The sequence below is a fragment of the Rosa rugosa genome, chromosome 1 (assembly GCF_958449725.1).
Source record: "Rosa rugosa chromosome 1, drRosRugo1.1, whole genome shotgun sequence".
Lineage (NCBI taxonomy): Eukaryota > Viridiplantae > Streptophyta > Magnoliopsida > Rosales > Rosaceae > Rosa > Rosa rugosa.
In genome coordinates this window covers 6,739,794-6,766,575 of record NC_084820.1, presented here as the reverse complement: position 1 = coordinate 6,766,575, position 26,782 = coordinate 6,739,794, and the positions used below count along the sequence as shown (strand labels likewise).

At 39.2% G+C, this 26,782-nt stretch overlaps 5 protein-coding genes across 5 annotated transcripts; 2 read left to right on the top strand and 3 right to left on the bottom strand.

The window, feature by feature from the left end:
- Positions 1–3,910: 3,910 nt before the first annotated feature.
- Positions 3,911–5,737, bottom strand: LOC133727091 (UDP-glycosyltransferase 91C1-like). Its single transcript, XM_062154720.1, has one exon. It carries the CDS (start codon positions 5,436–5,438, stop codon positions 4,050–4,052), a length of 1,389 nt encoding a protein of 462 aa, XP_062010704.1. The 5' UTR covers positions 5,439–5,737; the 3' UTR covers positions 3,911–4,049.
- A 1,187-nt stretch (positions 5,738–6,924) lies between these two features.
- LOC133727090 (lycopene epsilon cyclase, chloroplastic) lies at positions 6,925–10,328 on the bottom strand. Its single transcript, XM_062154719.1, has 11 exons — positions 9,836–10,328; positions 9,566–9,731; positions 9,322–9,460; positions 9,124–9,234; positions 8,932–9,034; positions 8,662–8,805; positions 8,478–8,585; positions 8,206–8,302; positions 7,995–8,123; positions 7,516–7,648; positions 6,925–7,321 (listed from the first exon to the last, which is right to left on the bottom strand). The coding sequence occupies exons 1-11, from the start codon at positions 10,127–10,129 to the stop codon at positions 7,138–7,140; spliced, it is 1,608 nt and encodes a 535-aa protein (XP_062010703.1). The 5' UTR covers positions 10,130–10,328; the 3' UTR covers positions 6,925–7,137.
- Positions 10,329–12,296: 1,968 nt separating this feature from the next.
- LOC133713458 (single myb histone 4-like) lies at positions 12,297–16,205 on the top strand. The gene is made up of 6 exons (XM_062139500.1): positions 12,297–12,592; positions 13,338–13,606; positions 14,452–14,536; positions 15,143–15,244; positions 15,456–15,801; positions 15,944–16,205. Exons 1-6 carry the CDS (start codon positions 12,443–12,445, stop codon positions 15,973–15,975), a joined length of 984 nt encoding a protein of 327 aa, XP_061995484.1. The 5' UTR covers positions 12,297–12,442; the 3' UTR covers positions 15,976–16,205.
- Positions 16,206–16,608: 403 nt separating this feature from the next.
- Positions 16,609–18,651, bottom strand: LOC133713448 (glycylpeptide N-tetradecanoyltransferase 1). The gene is made up of 2 exons (XM_062139489.1): positions 18,486–18,651; positions 16,609–18,178 (listed from the first exon to the last, which is right to left on the bottom strand). The coding sequence occupies exon 2, from the start codon at positions 18,130–18,132 to the stop codon at positions 16,828–16,830; it is 1,305 nt and encodes a 434-aa protein (XP_061995473.1). The 5' UTR covers positions 18,133–18,178; positions 18,486–18,651; the 3' UTR covers positions 16,609–16,827.
- Positions 18,652–19,201: 550 nt separating this feature from the next.
- LOC133734627 (eukaryotic initiation factor 4A-15-like) lies at positions 19,202–26,002 on the top strand. The gene is made up of 17 exons (XM_062162257.1): positions 19,202–19,564; positions 19,660–19,691; positions 19,786–19,884; positions 19,973–20,049; positions 20,200–20,245; positions 20,550–20,610; positions 20,718–20,771; positions 20,940–21,020; positions 21,100–21,139; positions 21,334–21,440; positions 21,567–21,677; positions 21,836–21,952; positions 22,104–22,185; positions 23,669–23,732; positions 23,902–24,008; positions 24,174–24,604; positions 25,046–26,002. The coding sequence occupies exons 1-17, from the start codon at positions 19,370–19,372 to the stop codon at positions 25,679–25,681; spliced, it is 2,340 nt and encodes a 779-aa protein (XP_062018241.1). The 5' UTR covers positions 19,202–19,369; the 3' UTR covers positions 25,682–26,002.
- The last annotated feature ends 780 nt before the right edge of the window (positions 26,003–26,782 follow it).

Sequence of the window (26,782 nt, the reverse complement as noted above, 5' to 3'; positions counted from 1 at the left end):
TTCGACTTCTAATTTAGGGAAAAGAAGAATGGTAAGGGGACTGTGCATTCTGGAATCTATATGGTTGTGTGCTGTTTGTATTGATAAAAGTTATGGTATGACTGAGTAAACAAAATGAGATATGGTTATGCTGCTTGTGTATTAACAGTTATGTTGGAAACTTGGCATGAATAAGTATGAATCGGCTTGTTGAATAGAGGAGAGTTGTCTTGAAAATTAAAAGGACGAATTTGTTTTGGACGTCGAAATGTAAAATAAGAATGGAATCGGTGGTTTGGTCAAATGCATGAGAAAAGTGGTAAATAAGAATGGACCGGTTTTGATAAGTGAATTAATATGTGGGATGTTCAATTTAAGATCCGTGAATAGAAATATTCCAAACCTATCATATCCCGGAATTACCGTAAAATGAAATTATTCGGGAATGGTGGTTGCTATTTATTTGCTTAAGGTTTAAAGACGAAGTAAAAATGTCAACTTGGTTGACCCGAAATTACATTAAGGAAAGAAGTACGATCACCATATCCCGAATGAGCTTATTATGTTTAGTGGAAATTTAGGGCTGTCAATTCCGACACGACCCGATAACACGACTCGAAACCCGCACGAAATAAAGCGGGTTGAACCCACACGATTAAAAAGCGGGTTGGCCGTGGGTCAACCCGTCATGACCCATTTAATAAATGGGTCGGCCACGGGTTAACCCGCCAACACGAAGTGAACCCGTATAACCCGATTAGCTATACTTCTTCTTGAAATTTTGGACGTTGGGAGTATTTGATCATAGGATTAAACAATTTGAAATATTTTGCTTCATAATTATTGGATTTAATTATTTATGAATTATATATAATTATTTATATTCTTCGTCTTGTGGAGTTTTTAGTAAATTTAATCAATTTATGCATTTTTTTAGTTAAATGGGTCGCATTGTTAACCCTTAAATGAGTCATTTTGTCCAACACGACATGACCTATTTATTAAATGGGTTAAGCGGGTTGGAAACGGGTAACCCGTTTAATAAATAGGTTGGGTTTAGGTTTAAATTTTTGACACGATTATTAAATGGGTTGGGTTTGGGTTTGTATCTTACTACACGACAAATGCCTTGACCCGACACGAACCCAACCCGACACGACCCATTGACAGCCCTAAGTGGAATGTTCGGGAATGGAAATTGTCATTTGTTTTCTTAAAGCAAAAATGTTAAAGAAATGAAGGTCAAAGTGTTAAGTATAATGGTCATATCTTAAATGGTTCAAATGCCATATCATTTGAATTAGTTGGGAATGGATAATAGGTTTTATCTATTAAAGGGGAATTCGTTAGACTTCAAAGAAATTAAATCAAAGTTTTGGTTGTTCGGTTATTACACTATGACAATGTGAGGTTACTCATTAGTTTGAATTTATTTCAAAGGACTCGAGCGTGTTCACAAGGAATTGAACGAAGTATCCAAAGTCGGAAACGAAACTAAGTTTGGCGAGCACTCCAATTCCAGGTAGGGTGAGCTGTCCCTTCCTTGTTAGAGGTTTTTCGATATACGTGGAATGCTCTACTAAAATAGTATGTTGCCTGCAAGTACGTTTTTGGTTGTTCATTAGTCGATGCCTCGTGATACTTGTGTTTTCATAACTAATAATTGTTGATTACAAAAACCGAGGATAGACTTGCATGTTGAGATACTGTACCCATAGTATGTTTGTACTTGTGACCTGAAAGTGAATGGGACCTAGACGCATTGATTCCTAGGGATCTCACGGTGTCGATAACCGTGAAACTCCGGAGGGGGCTGTGCTCTTATGTTTGTCGAGGAAGGGTGAGTACCGACAGTGAACCAGTCATAGGACACTCAGGGCCAGGAAATGGACACTTTCACTACTTGTAGTCACAAGCACTACAGAGTAGTTGGTTGGTTCTCGAAGGATGACGAACCGGGTCGGTCACCGATTGATTTAGAGTAGCCGGCATGTAAGTATCTCGGAGCTCCAAGTTGTGTGAAGCATGCTGCATTTGTTTTATAAAAGAGAATAAATGTTTGTGGCTACCTCTCTTTAAAGCATTTTCGATAAACGTGCACAATATTATGTAGTAAATATTTTCAAGTATATTATTTTTCAAACCTAGCATGGTTGGGTCGGCCCTTACTGGGCATGCGAGGACGAAAGCTCACCCCTACAATAGTGTGCAGGTTTGAGCACGTGGTCAGGGAGCGTACAGAGGAGGCACATGGCTCGGCTTGGCGTATTCTTCTTTGACTTTATTAAAAGAAGGTTTTGACCCCTTATCGGATTTTGAAGTAGCTTATTTATTTACTTTTTATTTGTCTTCTGCTCGCTTATTTACAAAATTTCGGAAAACCCGTAACTCTGGGGCGCGTCTCTCATACTTGTATTTACTTAGTGATTTGTTATTTTCCAAATTGGGCTCCTATTGTAAGCCCGAATCCTTTAGCCCACTTTAAATTCCGCTTTTGAAAATATGCTGTTTGGTTGCTAGAATGATTTGTCCAAGAAAGTGTTTTGTAAACCAACAATCTAAAGACAAAATGCCTTGCGATTTCGGGTTGATGAGCTATTGGGATGTCATTCGTGACATGTCGGTTTCTCATTGACTCGGGGTCACGGCGCTGTGGGACCCCTCTCTCGGGTCACCACAAAGATGATCGTGGAAATTGCATCAAATAAGATTCAAATATCAGTTCATTACAAGTTTCAGCCCTAGCCCCAACAATAGACTACTCACACATATCTACATAAAATAGCATCAACATAATGGAAAACATTAAGCTATCAAATAATAGAGTTTAGAAATAACTAGGAATGATCACAAGTGAAAGATGATGAAGTGGTTGATCATAGAAACTTTGTCGATGTGGTGGTTTCTCTTGTGCTCTAGCTTCTTCCTTGAACTCCTTCTTCAAGACTTGGGATGATGATGATGCTTGGTATATGTAAGATGTTATGAGTAGGGATATAGTTGAAAAATGAAGTGGTGGAGATGAAGCTTTTGTGGAGGAGATGGTAGTGGATTGTGTAGAGAATAGAGAGAGAAAATGATGTAATGGCTTAGTGTGGGTGATGCCTCTTCCTTGAGAGAATGAGTCCTTAAATAGATGGAGAGAGATGTGTGAAATGGTGTTGAGAAGCAAAAGGGAGCAACTCACAACTTGCAAGAAGCATAGAAGTAGAGTAGAAAAGTGATAATAGATCCCAAAATCAAGGAAAAATAGCATGGGAGTGATGGTGTAGGTTGGAGTAGGAAATAATGAGTGAGGGATGGTGATTAAGCCTAAAACATGTTAGATATTGGAGTGTTGATGATGATGGACTTTTGAGTAACAGGGAGTTTTGGTTGAATTGGAACCAAAAGGTTTTGGAATTTGGTTAAGATAGAATGATGGTGAATGGATGTAATGAAATAGATGTTATGGTACTCATCCTCCTTGCTCCTCCATGAATATGGCCGGAAAATACATGGCACCACCGTGAGTGGTGGTGCGCCGCCTCTTGTGCCCCCAAAAGTGGTGGTGCACGGAAAATTTGTCAGAATTGCACTTTTTTCTCCTCTTGTCACGATTTTCTACAAAACATGGAATTAGATTAGTCAACATTAAATTGGACTTTAGAACAAGGAATTTCCATGTTTTAGGACACAAATATGTATATGAAATATGATCCAACAGTAGGCCTGGGTTTGGGTCCGTTGGCCTTGGGCTGTCTTTCAGCTCTCTATTTTACTTTTAACAGTTTTTATGCAAGAATCCCTTTTTTTTTTTTGGAAGGAATTCGTAGGGTCTTTTCTTTGATAATATGTAGCCAAGAGTGCCCCACGACATATGTATCATTTGATTTTTGTTGATGTTTATTGGGTAGTTTTGGTTGAGCTTCATGATCTTTAAAAATGTTGAATTGCTTAGGTAATGACTCTATTGATAGCCCCATGGGGGTAAGATCATTGTGTATAATTTCGTTAATCAATGCAATAAATTGACATGTTTCTAAAAGAAAATGATACACACTTAATTCTTTAAAAAGATACAAACTTATTTAAGACATTGAAGCTGGCCAGGTTTCAAGGAATTGAGTGAACTCATCCAGATACCTGTTGTTCAAATCCAAGTTGCCAAAAACTTCCTTCATGGCCCAAGCATTTGCCCTGAGTGGCTCCCCTTCTCTGTCCACCATGACTCGTCTAATCGACTCGGCCACTGCTTCACTACTAAATGACCCATCTCGATCATCCCTCGGTATCTCCAACCCGACTCGCTTGTTGTGCATCAGTCTCGCAATCAACCCTTGATCCGAACTTGCCCCGGAAAACAAAATCAACACCCGACCAAACCCGAGCGCCTCGATCACCGAACTCCAACCACAATGAGTCAAGAAACCCCCAATCGACGAGTGACCCAAAACCCTAAGTTGTGGAGCCCAACCCCTCCACACCAAACCCCGGTCTCGAACTCGGGTCTCAAACCCGACAGGAATTATGTCCGGACCTTGAGCTACTTGACGATTGCCCAACACCCAAATAAAACACAACCCGGATTTCTCTATCCCACGTGCCAACTCGTGCATCGCTTCTTGACTCAGAGTCACCTCCGTGCCAAGTGCGATGTAAATCACCGACTTCTCTCTCCTCTTATCGAGCCACTCTCTCAAAACCCGCCACGTGTCATCTTCCGATTGGTCCTCTTGTAAAACCGGGGGCAACAACCCGACCGGAACCACCGGTTTGCCGTACAATATCGGGAGCAAACTCAGTGAGTCGCCGTCGAACTCGGGGCAGGTCCTGGTGGCCACAAAATCGCAACCTTGAATAACACCGGCCAACCTCCGGAAATCGGAGACCTCATCCTCCATGGAGTCCCAGTGACTGACCATCTCATGCAGCTTAAACGCCACGTTAAAATCAGGAAAGTCGATCCACTCAGGGACGACGGTGAAGTCCTCCGGCCGCTGGCGTTGACCGGCGAGAAGCTCCGACGGCGGGCCAAAGAAGGCCATGGAAGTGGCATTGACGATGGTGAAGTAAACCGAGTTGATCCCCAGCCGAGTCGCGGCTCGGGGTAGCCAGTGCGACGCGAAATCATGAACGATCCAGTCGACGTCGGAATGTTCGAGACAATGCGTGAGAGGAAGCTCGAGCTTGTCGTAGGCCTTTTTGAGGTACGGGACCTTGTTGATGGGTATGTCGGCGGTGGACTCCGCCGACTGAGGAAGGCCGTCTACGGCGGGCATCGGAAGCTCGATGAGTTTGATGAGCGGGGATAAGGAGGAGGTTGGGAGGCGGTGGAGGTTTTTAGGGGTGGAGATGAAGGATATGCGGTGACCTTGTTGAGCTAGGAACTTGGAGACTTCGAGAAACGGCATGAGATGGCCGTAGGCTAGCCATGGAAACATGGCTATGTGAAGAAGGTTTTTCTCTGTGTGCTCCATAATTGTGAGCTCAAGATCGACCAGTAATGACAACAATATACATGGATGTTACTACTCTTACCGATACTCATAGATCACAGTCAATGATGAAGAGGTCCCATTGTTCATTGTTTAATTTCCTTCTTTTATGATATTTAATCAATATATTATAGAGAAAACAGATCGAGAGGAAGATTTAGATCTCCGACATGGCATGGACAGTTATTGGTATTCAATGTCGTCCGTGCATTTTCCAGCTCATCTCTCAACTTGTTTTCAGTGCTTTTCAGTGTCATCCTATTTATAAATCTGTATCGTCGTTCATATTTAACATGCATGCTTCGTCTATTTATAAATTTGGATCATTGTTCATGCCTGAAAACAGAAAGCTGAGCTGTTAGGTTCGCCAAGGGATAGGGATAGTCGGATAGATGAGCATATATTTTGGGTTAATTAGGTTAATTGGTCGAGGTTTAAGGTTGGATAATTAAGCATATATTTTTAGTGATCGAGGTGAGGTGAAGTCAGTTATGTTCAATAATGAGAGCATTCTGAAGTGATGAATTGGAGGGTGTAATGAGCAAAATTAATTTTTCATACTGTTTGATTGAGACAAGCATGTAGGATGAGATGAGAAATTCACATTTGTAAATAGTTTGCTAAGTCGTGTAGTCGTGTACTTCGGGTGTGTTCACTTCGTTCCAACTAAATCAAAAGAAAAGAAAGAAGGCAATATGTCCATGAAGCATAAAAAGAAGTGATGAATTATATGCAGTGATGCGACATTGCTTTTGGATTTGTTTTATGATTTTATTTTTGCAATTGGTCCCAAGTGGTTCAATAATTTTCGTTCTGTAAATATATTTGATCAACGTTTAATTACTGGACAAAACCAGGTCGAGGAGGATTTCTGATGTGGAGTTGTGGACAGTCACCATACAGCCATTGGTGGTCGGTCTGTCTCTTCTGTCACTTTTGATATACAAGTCTGTCTGTCCCAATTTACAGGACCGAAAATTGATCCGAAATTAAAATACACCGAACCGTTTTGGATCCCACCCCACCCAAAGTACATATTAAATGCTTTGTTCCTTGGACAAGACACATTGGGTTAGGCGAGAATATATATAGTTTTTGGGTTAGGTTCATTAGGTGTACACAACAAAGGGTTTAGGTTAGATGAGCATATATAATTTTTGGTGAGACGAGGGCATTCTGAAAATTGTATAAAGGTGTAAAGAGTAAAATTAATTTTTCATGTAGTCTTGACAAGCGAGACGAGTATGTGGGATGATATGAGAAATTTATAAAGTAAATGATAATACTAGCCATAAAGGTGTAATGTAAATAGTGTGCATCGGGTCATTCGGGACAATGCTTCAACTAAACCAAAAGAAAAACGCAAAGTAATGTGTTGTCCATGAAATATAAGTAGCAGTGATTGAATTCTAAAAGTGCTAGAAACGAGTTGATATTTAGAAGAGCAAAGTTCATAAGTAACTATGCATATATCAAATAAATAATGCTATATATATATAAACCATATTTATTTACTAAATTGTTACCACAACTCTGTCAAGCAGGTGAGACCCATTATCAAATTTGTTCCATTAACCTATAATGCGTATGTATTTAGTATTTACATAGAAAAACAAGGGACTTTTAAGAAGTGCGTGGCTGGGCTCTTAATAAATAACTGATCTAAACTGTGTTCTGACTTCTAAGGGAAGGAATTCAAGTTTGCTGTGAGATAGGTTTTTATCATAGTGGCTCCAGTAGGATCTGATAATAGATGTTTGACAAGACGACTTCTCAAACTATTTGGTGCTATAACAAACATATACAAGGCAAAGAGCATGAGATCAGCCGAGGACAGAGAAGACCCGAGAAAACCCTGCCACATCCTGCAAGGGAAGAAGCAACACCATCCAATATTCAAGTTTAGTTCAAGGTTGAATTAAACAGCTTTACAGTTGTATACGAGATAATGCTTTCGAGTTGAGTTGTAGGCTATAATGTATGGTTCTTGTGATCAGTATCTGAGGAGCAAGAATTTTGAAGGAAATGCATCGGATATGATGTGGAAAATTGATCGTACCAAGTAGGTAAGCGGAAGAAGGTATCGAAGAATGTCCTAATGCCCTCAATGTCCAGTTGCAGAATGAGCGCTAGTCCAAACAGGAAGAATGATCTTTGGCGTTTCCTTTCTGGTGGCCAGAGGGTATTCCAGGCTGAAACGAAAAGATCATATCAACTGAATTGAAATGCAAATTACCAATCGATCACAAACCATGTCTCTCGGCATACATAAGCTCTTAAATATCAGAATTTAGTCTAAATTGGTATATATCCTAATAACAACTTGAAAGTGTTTTAGAATTGATTCACTAAAGGGTAGTCTGACAGCCAAGTACGGAAAACATATGAAGCATAATTCAAATGATTTATAGTTATCAATCCTAAATTACAAAATGCGGAGAGGCAAACAGATGTTAACATGTAAGCGTCCTTTCTAAGAAAATTATCATTGGAAAGGCAGCAATGGAGATTCAAGTATGAAGTCCAAACGATGTATACCTTGCATTGAGATATTCTGATTATTTATTTGACGGCTAAGACTGGCCCTAGGATGATCCTGCTTCAAAATCTTTGCAATCACAGAAGCATATTTTGGGGCCTCCGACAAAGATCTCACTACTGAGTACCCTGCTTGAAGATGGTAGAACTATATTTAGGCATCTAAACTAACCAATTGGAATAACCTTGATGATTCTGGTTTAGATATTACCTGTGGCTGGATGTACCATGCTAGCAGCAGCACCAAATGCCAAATTCTTTTGCTCTGTATTCGGTAATGACCCCCCAACTGGAATCCAAGACCATTCCTACATTGATTATTGTAAAGTTATACCCCTTAAGAGTAAGTAATGACAACCATGGTTAGTTCCTTTAATGGATGAAGATGAATATGTAATTGTTCCTTCACATGGCACATGCATTAAGCCCTCTCCAGCCTTCTTGAAGCGAAAGAAAGAATAATACTCTGTCCATAAAACTAACCTCTTCATAAGTTTTTACAATACGAATTCCCAATGTCTTTAACCTTGACAAGAGCTTTTTCTTCAATAAATCAAAAGGCATGGCATCTTTCGAAGCCAAGCAAGTTTCCTGCAAATTAACTTCCTGTAAATAACTCGCACATGGATCACTAGTTTAACAGACAGCTAATGCACATTGGGCAAACCTCAAAGAATATTCTTGTTGGGGACATGGCCATGGCATAAAGAAATGTGGGATATTCTGCTTCCAAACATGAAACTTTTTGTTTTGTGTAGTCTCTATAATCCATGAAAACCATCAGGTTGGGATCATATGGATAACTTTCCACCTGAAATTGAAAGTCAGAATAGACATAGTAAGTCATTGATTCTCAACCCCAGAGAGGAACTAGTTATCACATATCATATATATACGTTTTCTGACTTCGGCCTAGCACTAATACGAAATTTCCTACCTCAACCTCCACTCCATAAGCTGTTTGGACAGAGACCTTTGGACCACCCACCTCATATTGCAAAAGCTTCCCTGAAGCAGCTCCTGATGCAACAGTAGCAAGCCTATAATACCGCGTTAGATGTTTGAAACAATGTCCGGCAGCAGCATAAAACCATGTATACCATCACTAAAAACTTGAATTGAACAATACCTAGAGGAGACATTGATACCATGCTCACATGCTATAAGGCTATGGCCATTGCTACCTTCAACAATACTCTCCACCCTTGAACTAAGGTATGAAACACCTGACTCTACACACCTAAGAGAATCAATAAGAATTATGTATCTACCAAGAACTGTACTATACACACACGCATCATGGAGTAGAAATGTAGAATCTAATTACCTTCTCAAAAGCTCCTCATGGAGCAAATTTCGACACACACGACCGTAAGCACGACCGAACAAAATGGGGTCGCTTTCGTCATCAAGATACACAATGGTGTCCTGCCAAACATGCTCAATACACCCTTCTAGTCCAAGGTCTGAAAAATGTAAAAATTGAATCGGAGACCAATATCAGCAGAGTTTTCGAGTGCTTTTAATTGCATACTTGGTACATTTTATGATACATATCATGAGTTCACTACCTTTGAATTCATCTTCCCAAACACCATAGTTGTTTGTGAAAGGCAGGTCAGGGCCAATGAGCCCAACTTTCAATCCCAACTTAGCCGACTCGGCAGCCAGAGCAAGACCCGCTGGACCACAACCGATCACCACCAAATCCAGTACATCATCCCTTATTGGCGGCAGCTGCATATTTAAGTAACAATTTCACTAAATTGGGAATCTAAATTCAAATCCGACCATGCACAAACACCTACAATCCAACAAAACCAGAAAAGCAGAGAGGTAACCTTATCGACGAGTTTAGACTGTTTCTCCATGGCCTTGTTCCGCTGCATTTGGACGAAAAGAAGCTCCGACCCACCGCCCTTCACGTAATCTTCCTCATCCGCAAAGCCTTCCTTGACAGCCACACTTCCGGCAGTGGCTCTCACTTGCAGCAGAGAATGCTTGTTACACAAAGCACCGTAGCGAAAGAAAGAAGCTTCCTTTTTATTGCTTGGGATAAACCCTCTTCTCCCAGTGGGGCAAAACGACACCGTCATTGCCGTAAAGTTCCGAGCTCCGATTCCAATGCAGTCCATGACCACCAAAACAAAGGCCGGTCTAAAACTTTCTCGGGAGTAACAGTAACAGCTCACAACTCAAACCATCATCACTGTAGATACTTCCAGGGATGTGAGTGATATTTTGGAAGTGTAGAAATATCAAACGAGGGCTTCAACGGAGCTGGGGAGTCGCTGAGTTAACTGGTTGGTTCTTGGGGGGTTGCGGATAGGGAAGGGAGTTATATGGTGCGCTTTAATTTGCTGAGGAGTTAAAGACGGTCATCCAGAAATCTGCCACGTGGAGAGACACTATTGGACTGGGCGTGGAGAAGTGGTCCCTATTTTGGCTTATTGAATACGTGTCGTCCGTGGTTGCCTTTTGGGACGTGTATTAATTGTGGCTGCGTTTGGAGCGAGTGTGCTTCCGTTGGGGAAGCTTTGGCGGGAGCAAGTAAAATAAACCGACTCATCGGTCACAAGTCACACCATTTGGGTTTTTGGCGTCTTAGACCTAGGGAAATGAAACTGATTCACTGTTTGGTATGTTCGCGAATTTGATGACTTGAGATTTAGAAAAGAAAACTGATTTACTTCATGTGTTTGGCAACCACAAAAAGACAAACAAGTTTTCAAATGAAAAGAAAAAAAGTGGGGGAAAATAACCTCTTATGAAAAAGAAATTACACGGTGCGCTTTAATTTACTGAGTTAAGACGGTCATCCGATATTAGACACGTGGAGAGTTTCTATTGAAAGGGGCCGGGCTCCGATTGCCTTTTGGAATGTGTGTTAATTGCGGCTGTATTTGTGTTGTGCATGCTTCCGTTGGGAAGCTTTGGCGGGGAGCAAGTGAAATAAACCGCCGAACGCCCGGTCACATCATTTGGGTTTTAATTCTTTTGTTTTTTGTTTTTTCACTTTTTTACTGGGTTTAAGAAGATGAACATGAAGAATTGTTAGGTTCAAATACTTATTGGATTGGGTTTTTTTTTTTTTTTTGAGAAGTATTGGACTGAGATCTTGGTTAATAGAAAAGGCAAAAAAAATTATTTATCTTTTACTTTCAATATAATAAATTATTCAGTTTTTAATTTCAATTTTGAATTTATTCATTTAGGGTTTGATGGAATGAAAAAGTTTTTTTTGCTCTTATTTTCAGCTTCACGTGATCAAAATTGACTGTGCCGTGACGGAAAGTTGATATAAGTACTACATTGACAAGAAAATAATTACATTGATAAATTTTAAAAAAATTTAGATATCACTTTGACAGTCCTCAAAGTATCCGGATACTATTGGTGCAAACAACCCAATAATATAAATAGTAGTTTTAGTTTAATCTAGGCACATAAGAAATTACTTAAAAGCAATATATGAACCCCAGATTTGTCCAGACACATAAGAAATTACTTAAAAGCCAAAAATTCTTCTATACACGGCGGAGCAAGTCCATATACACAAATTATGCAATCTCAGCCGTTCATATATGGGATCCATTATTTATCACTCAAAACCGTCAAATCTCAGCGGTGCGTGTATATTCAGCACTGCAGCTACAGTGAGAGATAAGCATGATGCCTGTCATGATTCTTCTCTTTCTATTTTCCAATTTGTTTCTGCTTATCTTTATGTGCAGGCTTTGTGCTTATCTTTATATATGAACACATGCGCTTTTTTCTATGTAGTTGCTCTATCATAGTTGTGCAGCACTTTCACAATGTACCTACCCAATAAGTTAATACCTTACCTGCAGAATCTGGGGCTTTATACTTTGTATTAATGCATTTTAGATATGTTAAAATGAATTATATAGTCACGGAGATTTTTATTTACAATGGTTACAAAACATCGTTTCTTTAGCATAATATTTCATCAACGCTGGTTAGAAATCAAACATTGTTGTCCTAGGCTCCTAGCATAGTAATTCCTAATATGTCAACTCGCGGATGTGTGAGGGTAGCTGAAAATAATGTATATGTAGCACGGTTATAGTCAGATAGCCCACGTTTTGCTGCGTGCCATTTTATGATTAGGATTAAATTCAAATAGTCATGGTTGTTCATTTATGAATGAATTTTTTCTTTTTTCTTTTCTTAAAGCAACGTGGGCCCTAAACATGGGCCGGAGACAAATTAAAGGGTCCAGTTCAGACCGTACCCGTTTTCCTTTTATGGACTGAATCCAGCTAAAGGTGTCGTCTTGAAAATCCTCTCCCATTCTCTTTTACACAAAACCAAAACCAAAACCAACCCTCGCTTTTCAATTTTGGCTTCGCTCGAGCAAAACCAGTCGCGGCAGTCTTAGAGAGTCCGATACCGAAATTTCAAACACAGAGCCGGAGCCACAAAAGATGGGAAATCCGAAGCAAAAATGGACGTCGGAGGAAGAAGAGGCGCTCCGAGCCGGCGTCAGAAAGCACGGCACCGGAAAGTGGAAGGATATCCAGAAAGACCCCGAGTTCAACCCCTTCCTCTCCTCTCGCTCCAATATTGATCTCAAGGTCTCTTTCTCTCTCCACCTCTCTCTCTCTCTCTCTATACATATATTTATATATCGCAAACTGTATATATATTGTGTGTATTAGTATAGAAAATCAAGAATTTGAGTTTTAGTGTTGAAGAAACCCGAGGGAAGTAGTTTTAGGCTGTACAAGTGATGGCGTTTAGCGTTTTTAGGGTTTATTGGTGTTAAATAAGAGGCAATTGAATGCTAATAGCCTTGGTCTTTTGGTGAAGGTAAGGTGTTACGTGTGTTTTGGACTGAAATTTTGCTTGTGAATTGTAATGGTTATTGGAAAAAAAACAGTTTGAGACCTATGAATTTGAGGCGGTGTGGTTTTTCGATTTGTTTTGTGGATTCAAATGGTGAACCTTGGGTCAAATAAACTAGCAGATTCGTGGTTTGGTCCCAGTGTCCAGTGTACTTGATTAAACTTTGATTAGCTTGATGAGTCAGTGTGGCTGCTGCCCGTTGGACTGTTTCCGACATGGTTTTTGTTAATGTTACATTGTGCAAAGTTCTGAGGCATTGTACTGGCGTAAAATCTGCAATTGGATTCTGCTTGGTTTTCAAACGTGCTCTCATTAATTTGCTACATGGAATTTGTGTTTAAAAAGGGAGAATTGTGTGTAGTCTTATTGGCCTGAAAATTTGAATTTTGATGTCAATGAGTTATGGTACCACACTATATCTTAGTAATCAATTGTTGAGTGTGGTCTGTGCTCAAATTGGTTTTCTTCTTGTAGGACAAATGGCGGAATATGTCTGTTAGTGGCGTGGGGGGTCCCAGAGAAAAAGCAAGGATGAGACCAAGAGATAGTCCTGTTACTCTATTCTCCACCCCACAGCCTTCTGCTGCTGCTCCTGTTAAACGTGACCCAGCTGCAGCTCTTCTCAAACGTGAGTCATCAGCAGCTCCTGTCAAACGCGAGGCAGCAGCATCTCTTGTCAAAGGCGAGCCAGTGGCAGATGATTCCCCAACAGAAGCAAAAACTGAAGCAAAAACAGCTCCAATGTATGATACTTATTTCCCCTTTCCTTTGCTTTTTAATTTTATAACATAAAATTTGTACAGGTAGTAACATGATGTTGTATTACTAGTTTTCACTAAATAATAACTAAAATTTTTTGAGTTTCATATTGTGAGGAATGATGAGGGCAGAAGAATACGTGGATACAATATTAAACAAGATAGCTTTTCAGAATTGGTTCAATGGTGGATGAAGCCAAAGACCCTTCACTTAATAAGTAGATGTCATTTGCTAAAGTTTGTAAACACATATATAATCCTTCAGCTAAGTTGATAAAGACTGGGTCAATTGAAGTTCTATGTACCTTTATAGATACTATGAAGTAGTTTCACATGTAAAACTCCTCATCTTAGCATGTATAGTACCTCCTTCATACAATATGGATGCACAGTTCCATGGCATAGGTTCTCACATTAAAAAAAAATGCCAACTAATTGAAACTATAACTGAGCTGCATGAGGAACTGTAGCTATCATCATCTGAACTGTAAAACTGCTCTCCCTTACAATTCTTACCTTGGTGCCATACCTAGCATCATGGGAGGATCTTCTTTTGCCTTGCATTCCATGGGATTAGATGAGCTCTCTCCCTGCAATCATATTATAGTTTAGCCCTAGTCACAATTCTATGCTTTATCACTCCTAACTCTCTCATCAAACATCTGGAGATTATATTGCCTTTATGGTTAACGGCAGAAATTAATAGAGGAATTTTGTGTTCTGGACCCCTCAGTTCTCCTTGCATTGTCTCAATTTCTAGTTACTTCATTAGCAAGAGATAGTTCTGTGTTCTTATTTGGGTCGATGACTTTCCCAATTATTAAATATAGGTACAATGCAATGATTTTTGAAGCACTTTCTAACTCAACAGATCCAAATGGATTGGAGACTGGTGCTATTGCTAATTTTATTGAGGTATGCTTGAACATTAAGCTCTCATTTTTTGTTTCTGTTTTCCCTTAAATTTGTTTTTAAAATGTTGCCAATTTTTATTTACTGTTTTACTATAGGCAAAGTAGTTTATTTTCTTGTGAAGTGAAGTATAATTGCGATTCTCTTCCAAGTTATAGCTAATAGATTCAAGTTTCAGGGAGTGATGGTACATCTTGTGTCCATATGTTAAAGCTGCAACTTCATGTGTACTTTTTCAATCCTATATTAGCTAATCGATAGATGATATAACTTATAACTCAGTAATTTAATACCACATATCTTAGTACTTTATTACCAGTCAAGCTCGGTATGTCAATTTTCTTCAGTTAGATAGGCCAAATCATTGTATAGAAATATTCAGTATTTGTTTGATCTTTTCTTTTACTTCGTTTGCTGCCAAGAATGAAGTTTTCTGAAAATTTAAATAAAAACTCTCCCAGTTTAGTTTGTTTTGGAAGCCTCTGAAGATGTTCTCCGCCTGCTATTACTGTTGTACTGTCATGAGTTGTACTGAATGTTACCTTTTATAGCTTGATTTTCACTTTTTATTCTTACAGAAATTTCATAGAATGAAATTTTGTTATGCAGCAAAGGTATGTTTTGGAGAAAAAGAATGAGGTGCCCCAAAATTTTAGAAGGTTATTGAGCTCAAGGTTAAGAAGGCTGGTTGCACAAGAAAAACTTGAAAAGGTGATTGGTTTTGACTCTTTCAGCTCGAATTATCAGTGAAAATATTTCACAAGGTGTTGTTTAAAAAACTAAACTACTTGAATATGTTAAATTGTTAATGCTATGTTCTTTATGCATCGGTGCATTTCAGCAACTATTGTTTCTTGCCTATTACATTGAATTACATGCAGAATAGCGACTTATTTAAGTTATTAAATCTTTGAAAATGTAGTTTCAAAATTGCTTCAAGATAAAAAGTGACTCGTCAGGTGAGACAAAAGCACCACCGCCCCCAAAACAGAATGATGCACCACTGGCCCCAAACGCCCCAAAACAGAATGACACACCAGCGGCCCCAAAACAGAATGATGTCCAACTTACGCAATTGCAGAGTCATGCTGATGTAATCCCCTATGAAACAGTTGAGGAAGCGGCAGTGGCTGCTGCCTACAAGATTGCCGAAGCAGAAAACAAATCATTTGTGGCTGCAGAAGCAGTGAAAGAGTCGGAGAGGGTTTCACAGATGTTCGAAGACACAAACTCAGTGCTCCAGTTGGCAGAAGAGTTTCTTAAGAAATGTAATTTTTAAAATTCTTAATAATCATAGATTTTTCACTTTCTTTGATTATATGCTGTTCCTGATTCGCCGCTTTTGCAGGGTGAAGTGGTGTTGATCACAGATTTTCCACTTTCTTTGACTAATGTTGTTCCTAATGACAGGTTCGCAAGGTGAAGTTCTTCTGGTTGTGTAACATCCGAATTGCTGTGCTATCCAATTAGAAGATGACCTCTGTGATTAGAGAATTTGTAAAGTTTTGTTTATTATAGTTTCATTTGCTCCTGAGGTATAATCGAGCAAATACTTTTGCAGCCCATTTTTCTAATAAGGATAATGATACTACATACCTTTTCAGACTGGACCTGGTGATGGAGAAGTACTATTGATTGATCTGTCTATCAGTATAGATTCTATGATTCTTGATGCCTTTTACTATTTCATTTAATCAAAGAACTGCAGCTTTCCAGTGAAGCTAGGGGCTTCAGTTACATAGTGATTCACTAGTACAGGTGAAATGGAACCTTTATAGCCAGCTTGTTTATGAAAAAGAATTCGTAACTTGGTCGTGCCTAATTACTTTATTAAAGAAAATAGAGGAATTTATACCTTTTCCTATTGGCGACAATCTCTTGCTTTGGCGATGGAACAAGCAAGCAATTTCGTTTATGCATACCAATATTGTGAAACTTAAGGGGCATCGCATATATGCGGAAACAGATTACAAACTAGTACCAAGGCGCACTTTACAGGATCAAGAAATATCAGAAGGATGAGTTGTAAACACAATTCTTGCTCTGAAAAAACTTTTCTTTAAAGGGAAAAAAAATCTCCAAAGGAACATTTGCATTGCTAACAACACAGCGCCATGGCCTCAGCAGTAAGCATTACAAGTCACTGGTTCTCTAAAATGCATTACAAAATCTCAAATCTTTGTTGTGTTGATGCAGAGGAACAAAACAAATGAAAAGCAAAAGGTACCTAGCCATGAAAACAAAAACACCAAATCAAACTTTTCAGTTCGCAGTGCAAAACAGAGACTGAAAATCTATAGCAGTACAAGCCCAAGCTCTGCGGGTTTCAATGCATTCCTCATCCGGTAATTGTAAAGATAATAGTGAAGTTGCCCATCGCCAGGTCCAAATTTCAGTTCTTTCAAAAATGACTCATTCTGCATTACATCCAATGCGTTGAAAACATCAAAATCCTTCTGTTTTGCCACGATAAGAGCATCATTCATCAACTGAAGCAATGGAGTTTTAGTGGAGACATTGTAATATGAGTAAGCAGCCTTCAAGATTGAGTAATTCTGATTGCCAAGGATAGATGAAGGAAGAGTATAGAAGCTGCAGAAGTCTGTGATCTCATGAGTCTCTGGGCTCTCCACCAAGTAACTGTCCACCACATTTTCCTCAGGGAGAAGCCAATGCTCCACATCATTTTCATCAAAATCTGGTGCAACAATGAACTGGCTCAAGTAGTTTCTGAGCAATCGAGTAACAGCAGGGACATCATGAAGTTCCATCTTTCTGAATCCAGGAGTAGCTGGTGAATCTGGTAACTTATATAGCTTTATGGTTCGGCTCATAGTCATCCTTGCACCAAGCCTTGAAAACCCAACATCAATAAGCTTCTTTGGATTCAAAGACCTATGCCAGTACTGACAAGTCGTTATTGGAGTTGGGAGAACCACTCCAGCTGTATAAGCTGCTTGCCAGATATTCTCCAAGTGAACCCTCCTTGTGACCTCCTTGATCATGACAGGTGCAAGTCTCTTCGACCTGAGCTTCTTATGCACACATAAGAAATTAATCTCTGCCATTTTCACAATCACATCACGAACCCGGATTCTAGCAGGGACACCAGTAATGAAAGCAACCAGCTTCTTATTCGTCTTTGCACGAACCCCAATATGCCAGCTCCTATAATAACCAGGAGGGTGCAAAGCCCACCTAAGAAACTCCTTGGAGTAATTGAACCTGAACATGTTCTCATCATCCTCAACATAATTGTTCTTCAACAGATTGTAGACCTCAGTGCAGGTGTCTTCCGAGTCCAGATCACAAGTGGTCCACTCATACTGACTCGGCAGATTGTACGGCTCTTGCTTGACCTCAGACAATGGTGTCGGAGGCTCAATCGGGCCCTCCGGCAGACTCACATCACCAAGATCCTTGAACTGCCCCACAGGCTGGGTCTCCCAAAATGCGTGCCTCTTCCCAACAGACATTGAATCTTGGAACTTTCGAACAATTGTTTCCAATGAGCTATTATCATCCTTAACAAGCGCGTTAGCATCGGAATCATGATCAGCTTCTTTAGGAGAGCCAGGTGGAGAATTGTTATCACCCATTTCAACTACTCAACTCAAAATCCCTCTCAAGTCAAAGAATTGTAATCTGAACCACACAAACAACCATTTTCAGACTAAAACAAACATCTAAACAACCGTAGCAAAAACTAACATAGCAAATTAGCTAGACTAGCAATTTGTTTCTAATCCAAGAATATTAACAGTCCATAAAGCTTTCATCTTTGGATTCTTCACCCAAGTTCAAACCAAACCCAAAACTGTAAATTTATCTACATGCAATTGGTGAATCTCACAGTAAATCTAACCCAGTAGTAATCAAACAGATCTGTGAAATTTAACACAAAGAGCTAAGAAAAAAAGAAGACATAGAGTCACAGTGGAAGAGAGCTTACTTGCTTGATTCTGCGATTAGGGTTGTGAGCAGAGGAGAATGGATCTTGATTTTGATTTGGGAATTTGGGGATGAGAATGAGAGAACCTTTTAGGGTTTTTGGTGAGAGCAAAGCAAGCGGCTTTGAGGATGCCGCTGGGGTGGGGAGAATACGAGGGGGAGTGTTTCACAGTATTAACTAACCAACGAAGACTTTTACGATTTTGCGTCTGTTGCCCTCCGCTTTTTGTTTAATATCAAGAGAACCCTTCTGGTTATGAATAATATCACACTTTCCGTTTTTCAGGCACCTCAAAACAGCACACTGAGCCAAACCAGACTCGATAATTGGACTCGGGGATCTCATCCACGAATGTGGCAAAATACGAGAAAATTACTTCTTAGTCACTAGTCTCGTGCTTTTGTCAAATTCATGAACTCGATCCTTTAAAGCCTGTTAGAATTCTCTTCAATCGACTCACGACTGTGTCGATCGATTTCAAGTTAAGTAAGAAGAATGAGATTAGGTTGGCGAGTAGGGCTTGTTTCCATACTTTACTCATAATCGAGTATTCGTACACCGCATGTTACTATTTTTCTTTTCACCATCCTCGGTTACCATCTCTAGACTGATATCAATCACACTCATGTGATAAGTTGATTTCGTACTAAGTCGTGCTCAAATGTCGTTAGGTTTATATCCAAAAATAAAAATTATAAGTTTGTAGCTCCACTCCAAAATTTAAATCCAACCCAACGATAGTTGTGCGCAACCAAGTACCGGGCCCGATTGTCCAGCCCAATTACTTCCAGTGATCTCCGTCATAGCATTCGTCGCGTTTTGATTTCTGCTCCGGAGTCAGTGAGGTTCACAAAGCTCAAAACTCCGCCGTAGCCCAAATCACCATGTGCGGCGACGCAAGGAATTGGGACGAAGAAGCCTACAGGGAAACCATTCTAAAGGAGCGAGAGATCCAAACCCGAACCGTTTTCCGAACCGCCTGGGCTCCCTCCCTTAACCCTAACCCCGACACCATCGTCGTCGCCTCCAGCGATGGATCCGTTTCTGCCTACTCCATCCCCTCCCTCGTCTCCAAGCTCGTACCTACTTCATTTCTCTCTATAGTTTTCAACATTATTATTTATTAATTTTATTATCATTTTTCATTTGCTGAAATGAATTGCTTTGGTTGCAGCCACTAGGTTTCAGCAATGTGAAAGCTCCATAGTAAGTTTGCAACTGTACGGTGTCGTTTTGACTGTTTAGATATTGTGATGGTGATGGAGTTTGGATTTTTTTTTTTTTTTTTTTTTTTGTGTAGCTTGTTAATGGCGGAACCTAATTGCTTCCTTAAAGCGCATGAGGGGCCTGCATATGATGTTAAATTTTATGGCCACGGCGAGGAGTCTATGCTGCTAAGGTACATTGTGTACTGGTAGTATTGTAATTTACGTTTCGGCATTTCTTAATTTTGATGTAGTTGATTTTTGTGGGATTGTTACATGTAGCTGTGGGGACGATGGTCGAATTCGAGGATGGAGGTGGAAGGATTGTATACAGTCCGACGTGCCTATTCATTTGCAAGGTAATATAGGGCTTACCGCATTTTGCGAATATATATTATTTTGCATTCTCGCTTGAATTTGATATGTTTCTTCTGTATATGATATTGAAATTGATCCTTTTTTATGGACTTTATCGCACTTAAGTTGTTTGTTTCTTCTTCTTTGTACAGGAGACCAAGTGAAGCCAGTACTTGACCTGGTGAATCCTCAACATAAGTAAGTTATTGAAAAGCCACCTGATTTTCAGCCACTCTTTCGTTCAAGTTGTGTACTCTAGTGTTTAACTATGTAGGGTTATCAGATGAGATAGGTAGATATGAACCTACAACATATAGAGAAGTTTTATTTTCTTTAGAGGACAACATCATGTTTGTGTCCGGAAATCTTACACTTGTATAACTCTACTGGAAGAAAGACATTAAATATTGTATTTGCTCATTATGCTTTATGACGTGCTCTTTGATTGTTCATTAGGTTACTCTCTTTAACACATCTTGTATATTACTGCCATCTTTTTCAGGGGTCCTTGGGGGGCTTTATCTCCAATTCCTGAAAACAATGCTCTTGCTGTTGATAATCAAGTTCAAGTATGTGAATTTTTTTCTTAAAAGTCAATATATTGTGTACTTATGAGCAGTGGAAATAAGTATGTTTTCCAAGTGTATTAATACCTCATTTACTACAACAGGGAGGGTCCATTTTCTCTGCTGCTGGCGATTCTTGTGTCTATTGCTGGGATGTGGTATGTATTCGTTGAAGGTGAATTTTTACTCATATTATGAAGTTCTATTATCAAGTGTAAGTGTAGGAAGATTTACTTATATTACCTTCCACGATGTCACATTCTTGTTTATTTAATCTAGTTGCTGCACCAACTGATTCAGCATGATTTTTATTGGAACTTTTCCAGGAAACAGGTCAAGTCAAAATGATTTTTAAGGGGCACTCGGATTACTTGCATTCCATAGTCGCCCGAAACTCTACAAATCAGGTCAAGCTATATTCTTCTTTCTCAGATTTGTTGTTACTCTCTATTGTGATTTGTTCTGAGAAGTGAAAATTGAATTCAGATCATAACTGGTTCAGAGGATGGGACGGCACGTATATGGGGTAAGAACCAATCATTTCAATTTTCAAGGACTATGGCAGAAAACTATTTAAGGAACTGAATTCTCTCCAATAACAACTTTTTGTTCGTTTATAGTTACTACAGTAGTACAGTCCTGTTTTTGACCAATTTATTGTATCTAGATAGCAAGTTACATGCAATTGTTCTTAGTGGGTGTATTATGGTTCTTACGTAGATTGCAAAAGTGGAAAGTCAGTTCAAGTGATTGAGCCATTAAAGAATAATAAATTGAAAGGGTCGTGCGTCAGTTGCATTGCTCTTGATGCAAGTGAAAGCTGGTTGGTAAGCATATATTTTACTACTGCAAGTGTTTAGTCTCATTTTTCTTCAAACTGGTTGGTCTTCAAATCATTCTTCTCTTCAAGTTGGTCCGTGCTGTGACCTGATTAATCTCATTTTCTTTTATAGGCTTGTGGTACTGGTCGGAGTTTATCAGTTTGGAACCTTCCTGCATCTGAATGCATTTCAAGGACTTCAACTCGTGCATCTGTACAGGATGTAGTATTTGATGAAAATCAAGTAAGGTTTTCCCTCTCTATTATAATTTGCTGCTATTGCTACTAACTAGTGTCATACAAAAGCAGACTAACTTTCTTCCATATTTCTCTAAAAGAAAATTCTGTATTTGTATAGACTTCATTTTACTCACTAGCCATCGTTGCTTCTCTCCTTCCCAGATATTAGCAGTTGGAGCAGAGCCTCTACTTAGCCGTTTTGACATAAATGGGGTGATTCTTTCACAAATGCAATGTGCCCCTCAGTCAGCCTTTTCTGTCTCATTACACGCATCTGGGGTAAGAATTTAGCTTGATCTTGCGTACTTAAACAATCTGTCTGGCTGCTTATGTTTCAAAATGTTGGTCATTTTTTTTAAGAATATGAATACTTATTAGTCATGAAAATCCATTCTCTTTTCTCATGCCACTGCACCATTCTTCTGTTCAGGTTACAGCAATAGGAGGTTATGGAGGAGTTGTGGATGTTATTTCCCAGTTCGGAAGCCATTTGTGCACGTTTGGCTGCAAATGTGTTTAAGCAGCGCGCAGATGTCTTCAGAGAGAGAGAGAGAGTGCACTTTTTGGTGTGCTTGAAAGGCGAAAGAAGAGTAAGCCTACAGAATGGTTGGTAAACATTACATGGGCTTTTGGAAGGTTCTGGTGGGCAAACCTTGTAAGAACCATATAAAGCATTGAACCTTGTTGTTGTAAATGTAACTGGCACATTTTTCCTCCCTCTGAAACAAGGTATTCAGATAACAATCATAACATAGGTGTATGAAAATATGCGTGTATTATTCACATATCGAGTATTTATTCTTGTACTTTTTTTACTTTTCACTACTGAAAATGAATAGAAGTTGAACTTTAAATTTTCAAAAGCAAAATATGATAGTGTTTCTCTTGAAAGAAAATGAGAGCTTCTGCATTGCTCTGGAGCACTTTTGAGGTTAAAAAAGGTTGGACAGAACAAACGACTTGAAACAATCTGGGTCAACGTCCAACCCAAAAAGAATGAATTAAATGAAACGGGTCGTACCGAACCCAAAATTCTCATTGCAAGTCCAGGCCCATACGTACTCGATTCCTGTACAACCAATTAGTATCCGACACGTACTTGGACTCCTCATATCGTATAGGACCCAACCCTTGGGGGAAGTGGCCCAGTTACACACTTAAAAAGAGACTCGCTCTTTCTCGCACAAACCTTCTTTAACTCCGCGGCGTAGATCCGAGGAGTTTCTGAAACCCTAGCCTTTCTCAGATTTCGATTTCCTTCTCCTCCTTTTTCACTCTTCGAACAAATCAACATCATCATCCACAGGTATTATTCCTCTCTTCTTCCTAAGCTCTTCGCTTTTTAGGTCCCCTCTTTTATCTTTACCACCTCCTACGCTCACTACGATCCGCTACTGTATATTTTCGTCTCTTTTTTTTTTTTTTTTTTTTCATAGAAACTGGTGGAATCTGGATCAGTCTCTTTCGCTTTGGTTTTGATTTTCTCTGTGTTTCTTTTATTGAGATTTATTTTGTGCAATATCTGTGTTTCTATTGGATATCTTCTGCATTCTCTTCATTGAAGCTATATTGATGTCCGTACCCGTATGAAACTCGTTTCTTTGTATTTGTCAATGAAATTCGTTTAGTTTGGTGTCCGAATTCGTTTGGTTTGGTATCGATCTTTAGTTTGGTTGTCTATTAGAAGAGTATAGTAATTTTTTCTTTTCTTTAGTGTTGTTACCACAAGTTTTCTGGCTTCAATCTTTGAAAGTTTTGTTGAAGTGCAGCTGCTACTGTTTTATTCATTGCTGTTTCTTCTCACCGTGTGGTTTTTCCTAGCTTCATAGTTGGTACGAGAATCGCTAACGCTGTTGTCATGATATTCAATCCTCAAGTTTTGAGCGTCTGAGTTGGTTTATAATTGTACAAGTGTGAGACAATGGGAAATTAGGTGCACTGCTTTTGAAGATTGTCTGTTTTTTTTTTTATAATTCAATTGTTGTACTTTTGCAGTCATGGCGGCACCTGAAGGTTCACAGTTTGATACGCGTCAGTTCGACACCAAGATGAATGAGTTGTAAGAATACTTTTTTCTCTTTCTGTACTTTATTACATGTTTTGATGTGCGAAACACATGTTTTGTAGGGAAGTGATGTTGGCATGTGTGATTCCACTATTGTCTTTTTGTTACTTTCCAATGGGTATTTATATCGTGGTGCTAATGTATGGGGAATTCATTGTTACAGGCTTGCAACTGATGGACAAGATTTCTTTACATCATACGATGAAGTTTACGACAGTTTTGATTCCATGGGCTTGCAAGAGAACCTGCTGAGGGGCATTTATGCTTACGGTAAATAATCTCTCTCTCTCTCTCTCTCTCTCTCTCTCTCTCTCTGTTTTTTATGATATAACCTTGACATTTGCGTTACATGTTGTGCATTGATGTCATAATGAATTTATATTTATTTATCTCTAGACGGGTGAATGTTTGAACACATGATTATTCTCTATCCAGGTTTTGAGAAACCCTCTGCCATTCAGCAAAGGGGAATTGTCCCCTTTATTAAGGGTCTTGATGTGATTCAGCAGGCTCAATCTGGAACTGGGAAGACAGCGACCTTCTGTTCTGGTATTCTTCAACAGCTTGACTATAGTTTGACAGACTGCCAGGGCTTGGTTCTGGCACCCACTCGAGAGCTTGCCCAACAAATAGAGAAGGTCATGAGGGCCCTTGGAGATTATCTTGGTGTTAAGGTGCATGCATGTGTTGGTGGAACTAGTGTTCGTGAAGACCAACGTATTCTGTCAAATGGAGTTCATGCTGTTGTTGGAACTCCAGGTCGTGTTTTTGATATGCTAAGAAGGCAGTCACTTCGCCCTGATCATATCAAGATGTTTGTTCTTGATGAGGCTGATGAAATGCTCTCTCGGGGTTTCAAGGACCAGGTTTGTTTCCAAGACAATTTCTTCATATTTATTTCTGTGTTTTTATGATCAATGAGTATATCCTGCAGTATTACATATGCATGAAATGAAAAGAATCAAGAGTATGTTAAAAGCCATATTATTGGTGTAACAAACAAAGCAGAACTCTGTCGGGTTTTTTCCCTGCAATGATGATTGCCTTTCTGTTTGAAAATTATATTGTTTCTACTTCTCTCTGGAGTTTGTAAGAACTTAAAATAAGTAAGAATTAAGAAAATATGATGAAATGGAAAGGCTAAGATCCAATCACTACAAATTATATGCTGTCAAATATTCTGATTGACTGATTTTGCTGTATTTCTCTTTAGTTTCCTTTTGCAGGAGTGATTAATTGCTTCACAATATTTCTTGGTGATATGTGATTCATTCTGTCTTGATAATTGAACTTTCTCTTTTGTTCAGATCTATGATATATTCCAGCTTCTCCCACCAAAGATTCAGGTTGGTGTGTTTTCTGCCACCATGCCACCTGAGGCCCTGGAGATCACAAGGAAGTTCATGAACAAACCTGTGAGGATTCTTGTGAAGCGTGATGAACTCACCCTGGAAGGAATTAAGCAGTTTTATGTCAATGTGGACAAGGAGGAGTGGAAGCTTGACACTTTGTGTGATCTTTATGAAACCTTGGCCATTACCCAGAGTGTGATTTTCGTGAATACTCGACGCAAGGTTGATTGGTTGACTGACAAAATGAGAAGCCGGGACCATACAGTCTCTGCAACCCATGGAGACATGGACCAGAACAACAGAGACATCATCATGAGGGAATTCCGTTCTGGGTCATCTCGTGTCTTGATCACCACCGATCTGTTGGCTCGTGGTATTGATGTACAACAAGTTTCCCTTGTTATTAACTATGATCTGCCTACCCAGCCTGAGAACTACCTCCATAGAATTGGTCGTAGTGGAAGATTTGGTAGGAAGGGAGTTGCAATCAACTTTGTTACAAAGGATGATGAGAGAATGCTGTTTGATATCCAGAAGTTCTACAATGTGGTAGTAGAGGAGCTGCCTTCAAATGTTGCTGATCTCCTCTGATGAGATTTTATGAATTTGGGAAGTTGGTTGAGGAAAGTTCTGCTTAGTAAGTGCTGTTTGACGTTTCTTCCTTCTCTCATTTTGGTCCTTTCAGCCCCGCCACCCCCGCCATTTTGTGTCTCTCTCTTATATTAATTAATATAGGGCCTAGTTCTTCAATTTGTGGTTGTTGGAATGATTATTTAAGTGGTACAAGTACATTTGCAATGTGAAATCCATCATTCCTGAATTGGTGTGGTGGCGACTGCTGTTGCATACTTTCTAGCTGCTAAACCTCCTAATGTATGTATTTCGGTTTCTTAGTTTTTCTTGGTTTTGGTCTTTTAAGTTTTCGAAATTCCATATGAATGTTCACTCTAATAGAGTAGTAGCCAAAAATGACTAGAATGGTTGGTTATTGTGTTATGGTCTACAAAGTAGTACAAACAATATCCTGTCCTCGGGTTTTTGCATTTATAACTTGGTGTTTCTTTTTTGTAGGGTTTTCTTCATGTTCCGACCATTGTAATGGTGTGGTAATGGGTCTTTGAATTGTCTCTTGTCTTCATAATTTATGGAGAGGCAGTTGATCTTTCAGTCTCTTGTTTCATAATTGTATTTTGGGGTCAACATCTCCTTTACTGGGAGAGACAGCCTATTAAATTGCCTAGTTCATCAACTACGCGTTCTTAACGACTCTTAGATGTTAATCAATCATACAACGACGGAATACTTGTTTGCATGTCGAGCTTCTCCTATCATATTTAAAAAGACTGAATAAGTGAACATGACATTTAGTTGGTAAGATTTAGCTCGCTAAAGTAATTATGGACTACCACGTGTATTGGTTGAGATCAAGAACAACTAGCTAATACGAATGCCCCTATCATATTTAGCGACACACATATAATCTTTCTTGACTCCTTAGTTATTTTATTAATTTTAGTTGTTGCAGCAGACTTCTAAGTGACTCTCTATTTTGATTTCTAGATATCTTACTCTTTATTATAAACAGTGAGATAAGACTGTTCTTTTTTAATTGTTTTCTATAACTGCACTTAAATTATTTTTTCTTCATTCAATAAATAATACAAATTCAAAACTAACTAAAATAAAGAGAAC

Coding starts and splice junctions, on each gene's coding strand:
- LOC133727091 (XM_062154720.1), bottom strand. CDS start 5,438: ATGGAGCACACAGAGAAAAACCTTCTTCACATAGCCATGTTTCCATGG.
- LOC133727090 (XM_062154719.1), bottom strand. CDS start 10,129: ATGGACTGCATTGGAATCGGAGCTCGGAACTTTACGGCAATGACGGTG. Junction 9,732..9,835: donor AGTCTAAACTCGTCGATAAG/GTTACCTCTCTG, acceptor TTAAATATGCAG/CTGCCGCCAATAAGGGATGA. Junction 7,649..7,994: donor TCAGAATATCTCAATGCAAG/GTATACATCGTT, acceptor TTTTCGTTTCAG/CCTGGAATACCCTCTGGCCA.
- LOC133713458 (XM_062139500.1), top strand. CDS start 12,443: ATGGGAAATCCGAAGCAAAAATGGACGTCGGAGGAAGAAGAGGCGCTC. Junction 13,607..14,451: donor GAAGCAAAAACAGCTCCAAT/GTATGATACTTA, acceptor TATTAAATATAG/GTACAATGCAATGATTTTTG. Junction 15,802..15,943: donor AGAAGAGTTTCTTAAGAAAT/GTAATTTTTAAA, acceptor TCCTAATGACAG/GTTCGCAAGGTGAAGTTCTT.
- LOC133713448 (XM_062139489.1), bottom strand. CDS start 18,132: ATGGGTGATAACAATTCTCCACCTGGCTCTCCTAAAGAAGCTGATCAT.
- LOC133734627 (XM_062162257.1), top strand. CDS start 19,370: ATGTGCGGCGACGCAAGGAATTGGGACGAAGAAGCCTACAGGGAAACC. Junction 19,885..19,972: donor GAGGAGTCTATGCTGCTAAG/GTACATTGTGTA, acceptor TGTTACATGTAG/CTGTGGGGACGATGGTCGAA. Junction 21,140..21,333: donor TGGGACGGCACGTATATGGG/GTAAGAACCAAT, acceptor GTTCTTACGTAG/ATTGCAAAAGTGGAAAGTCA.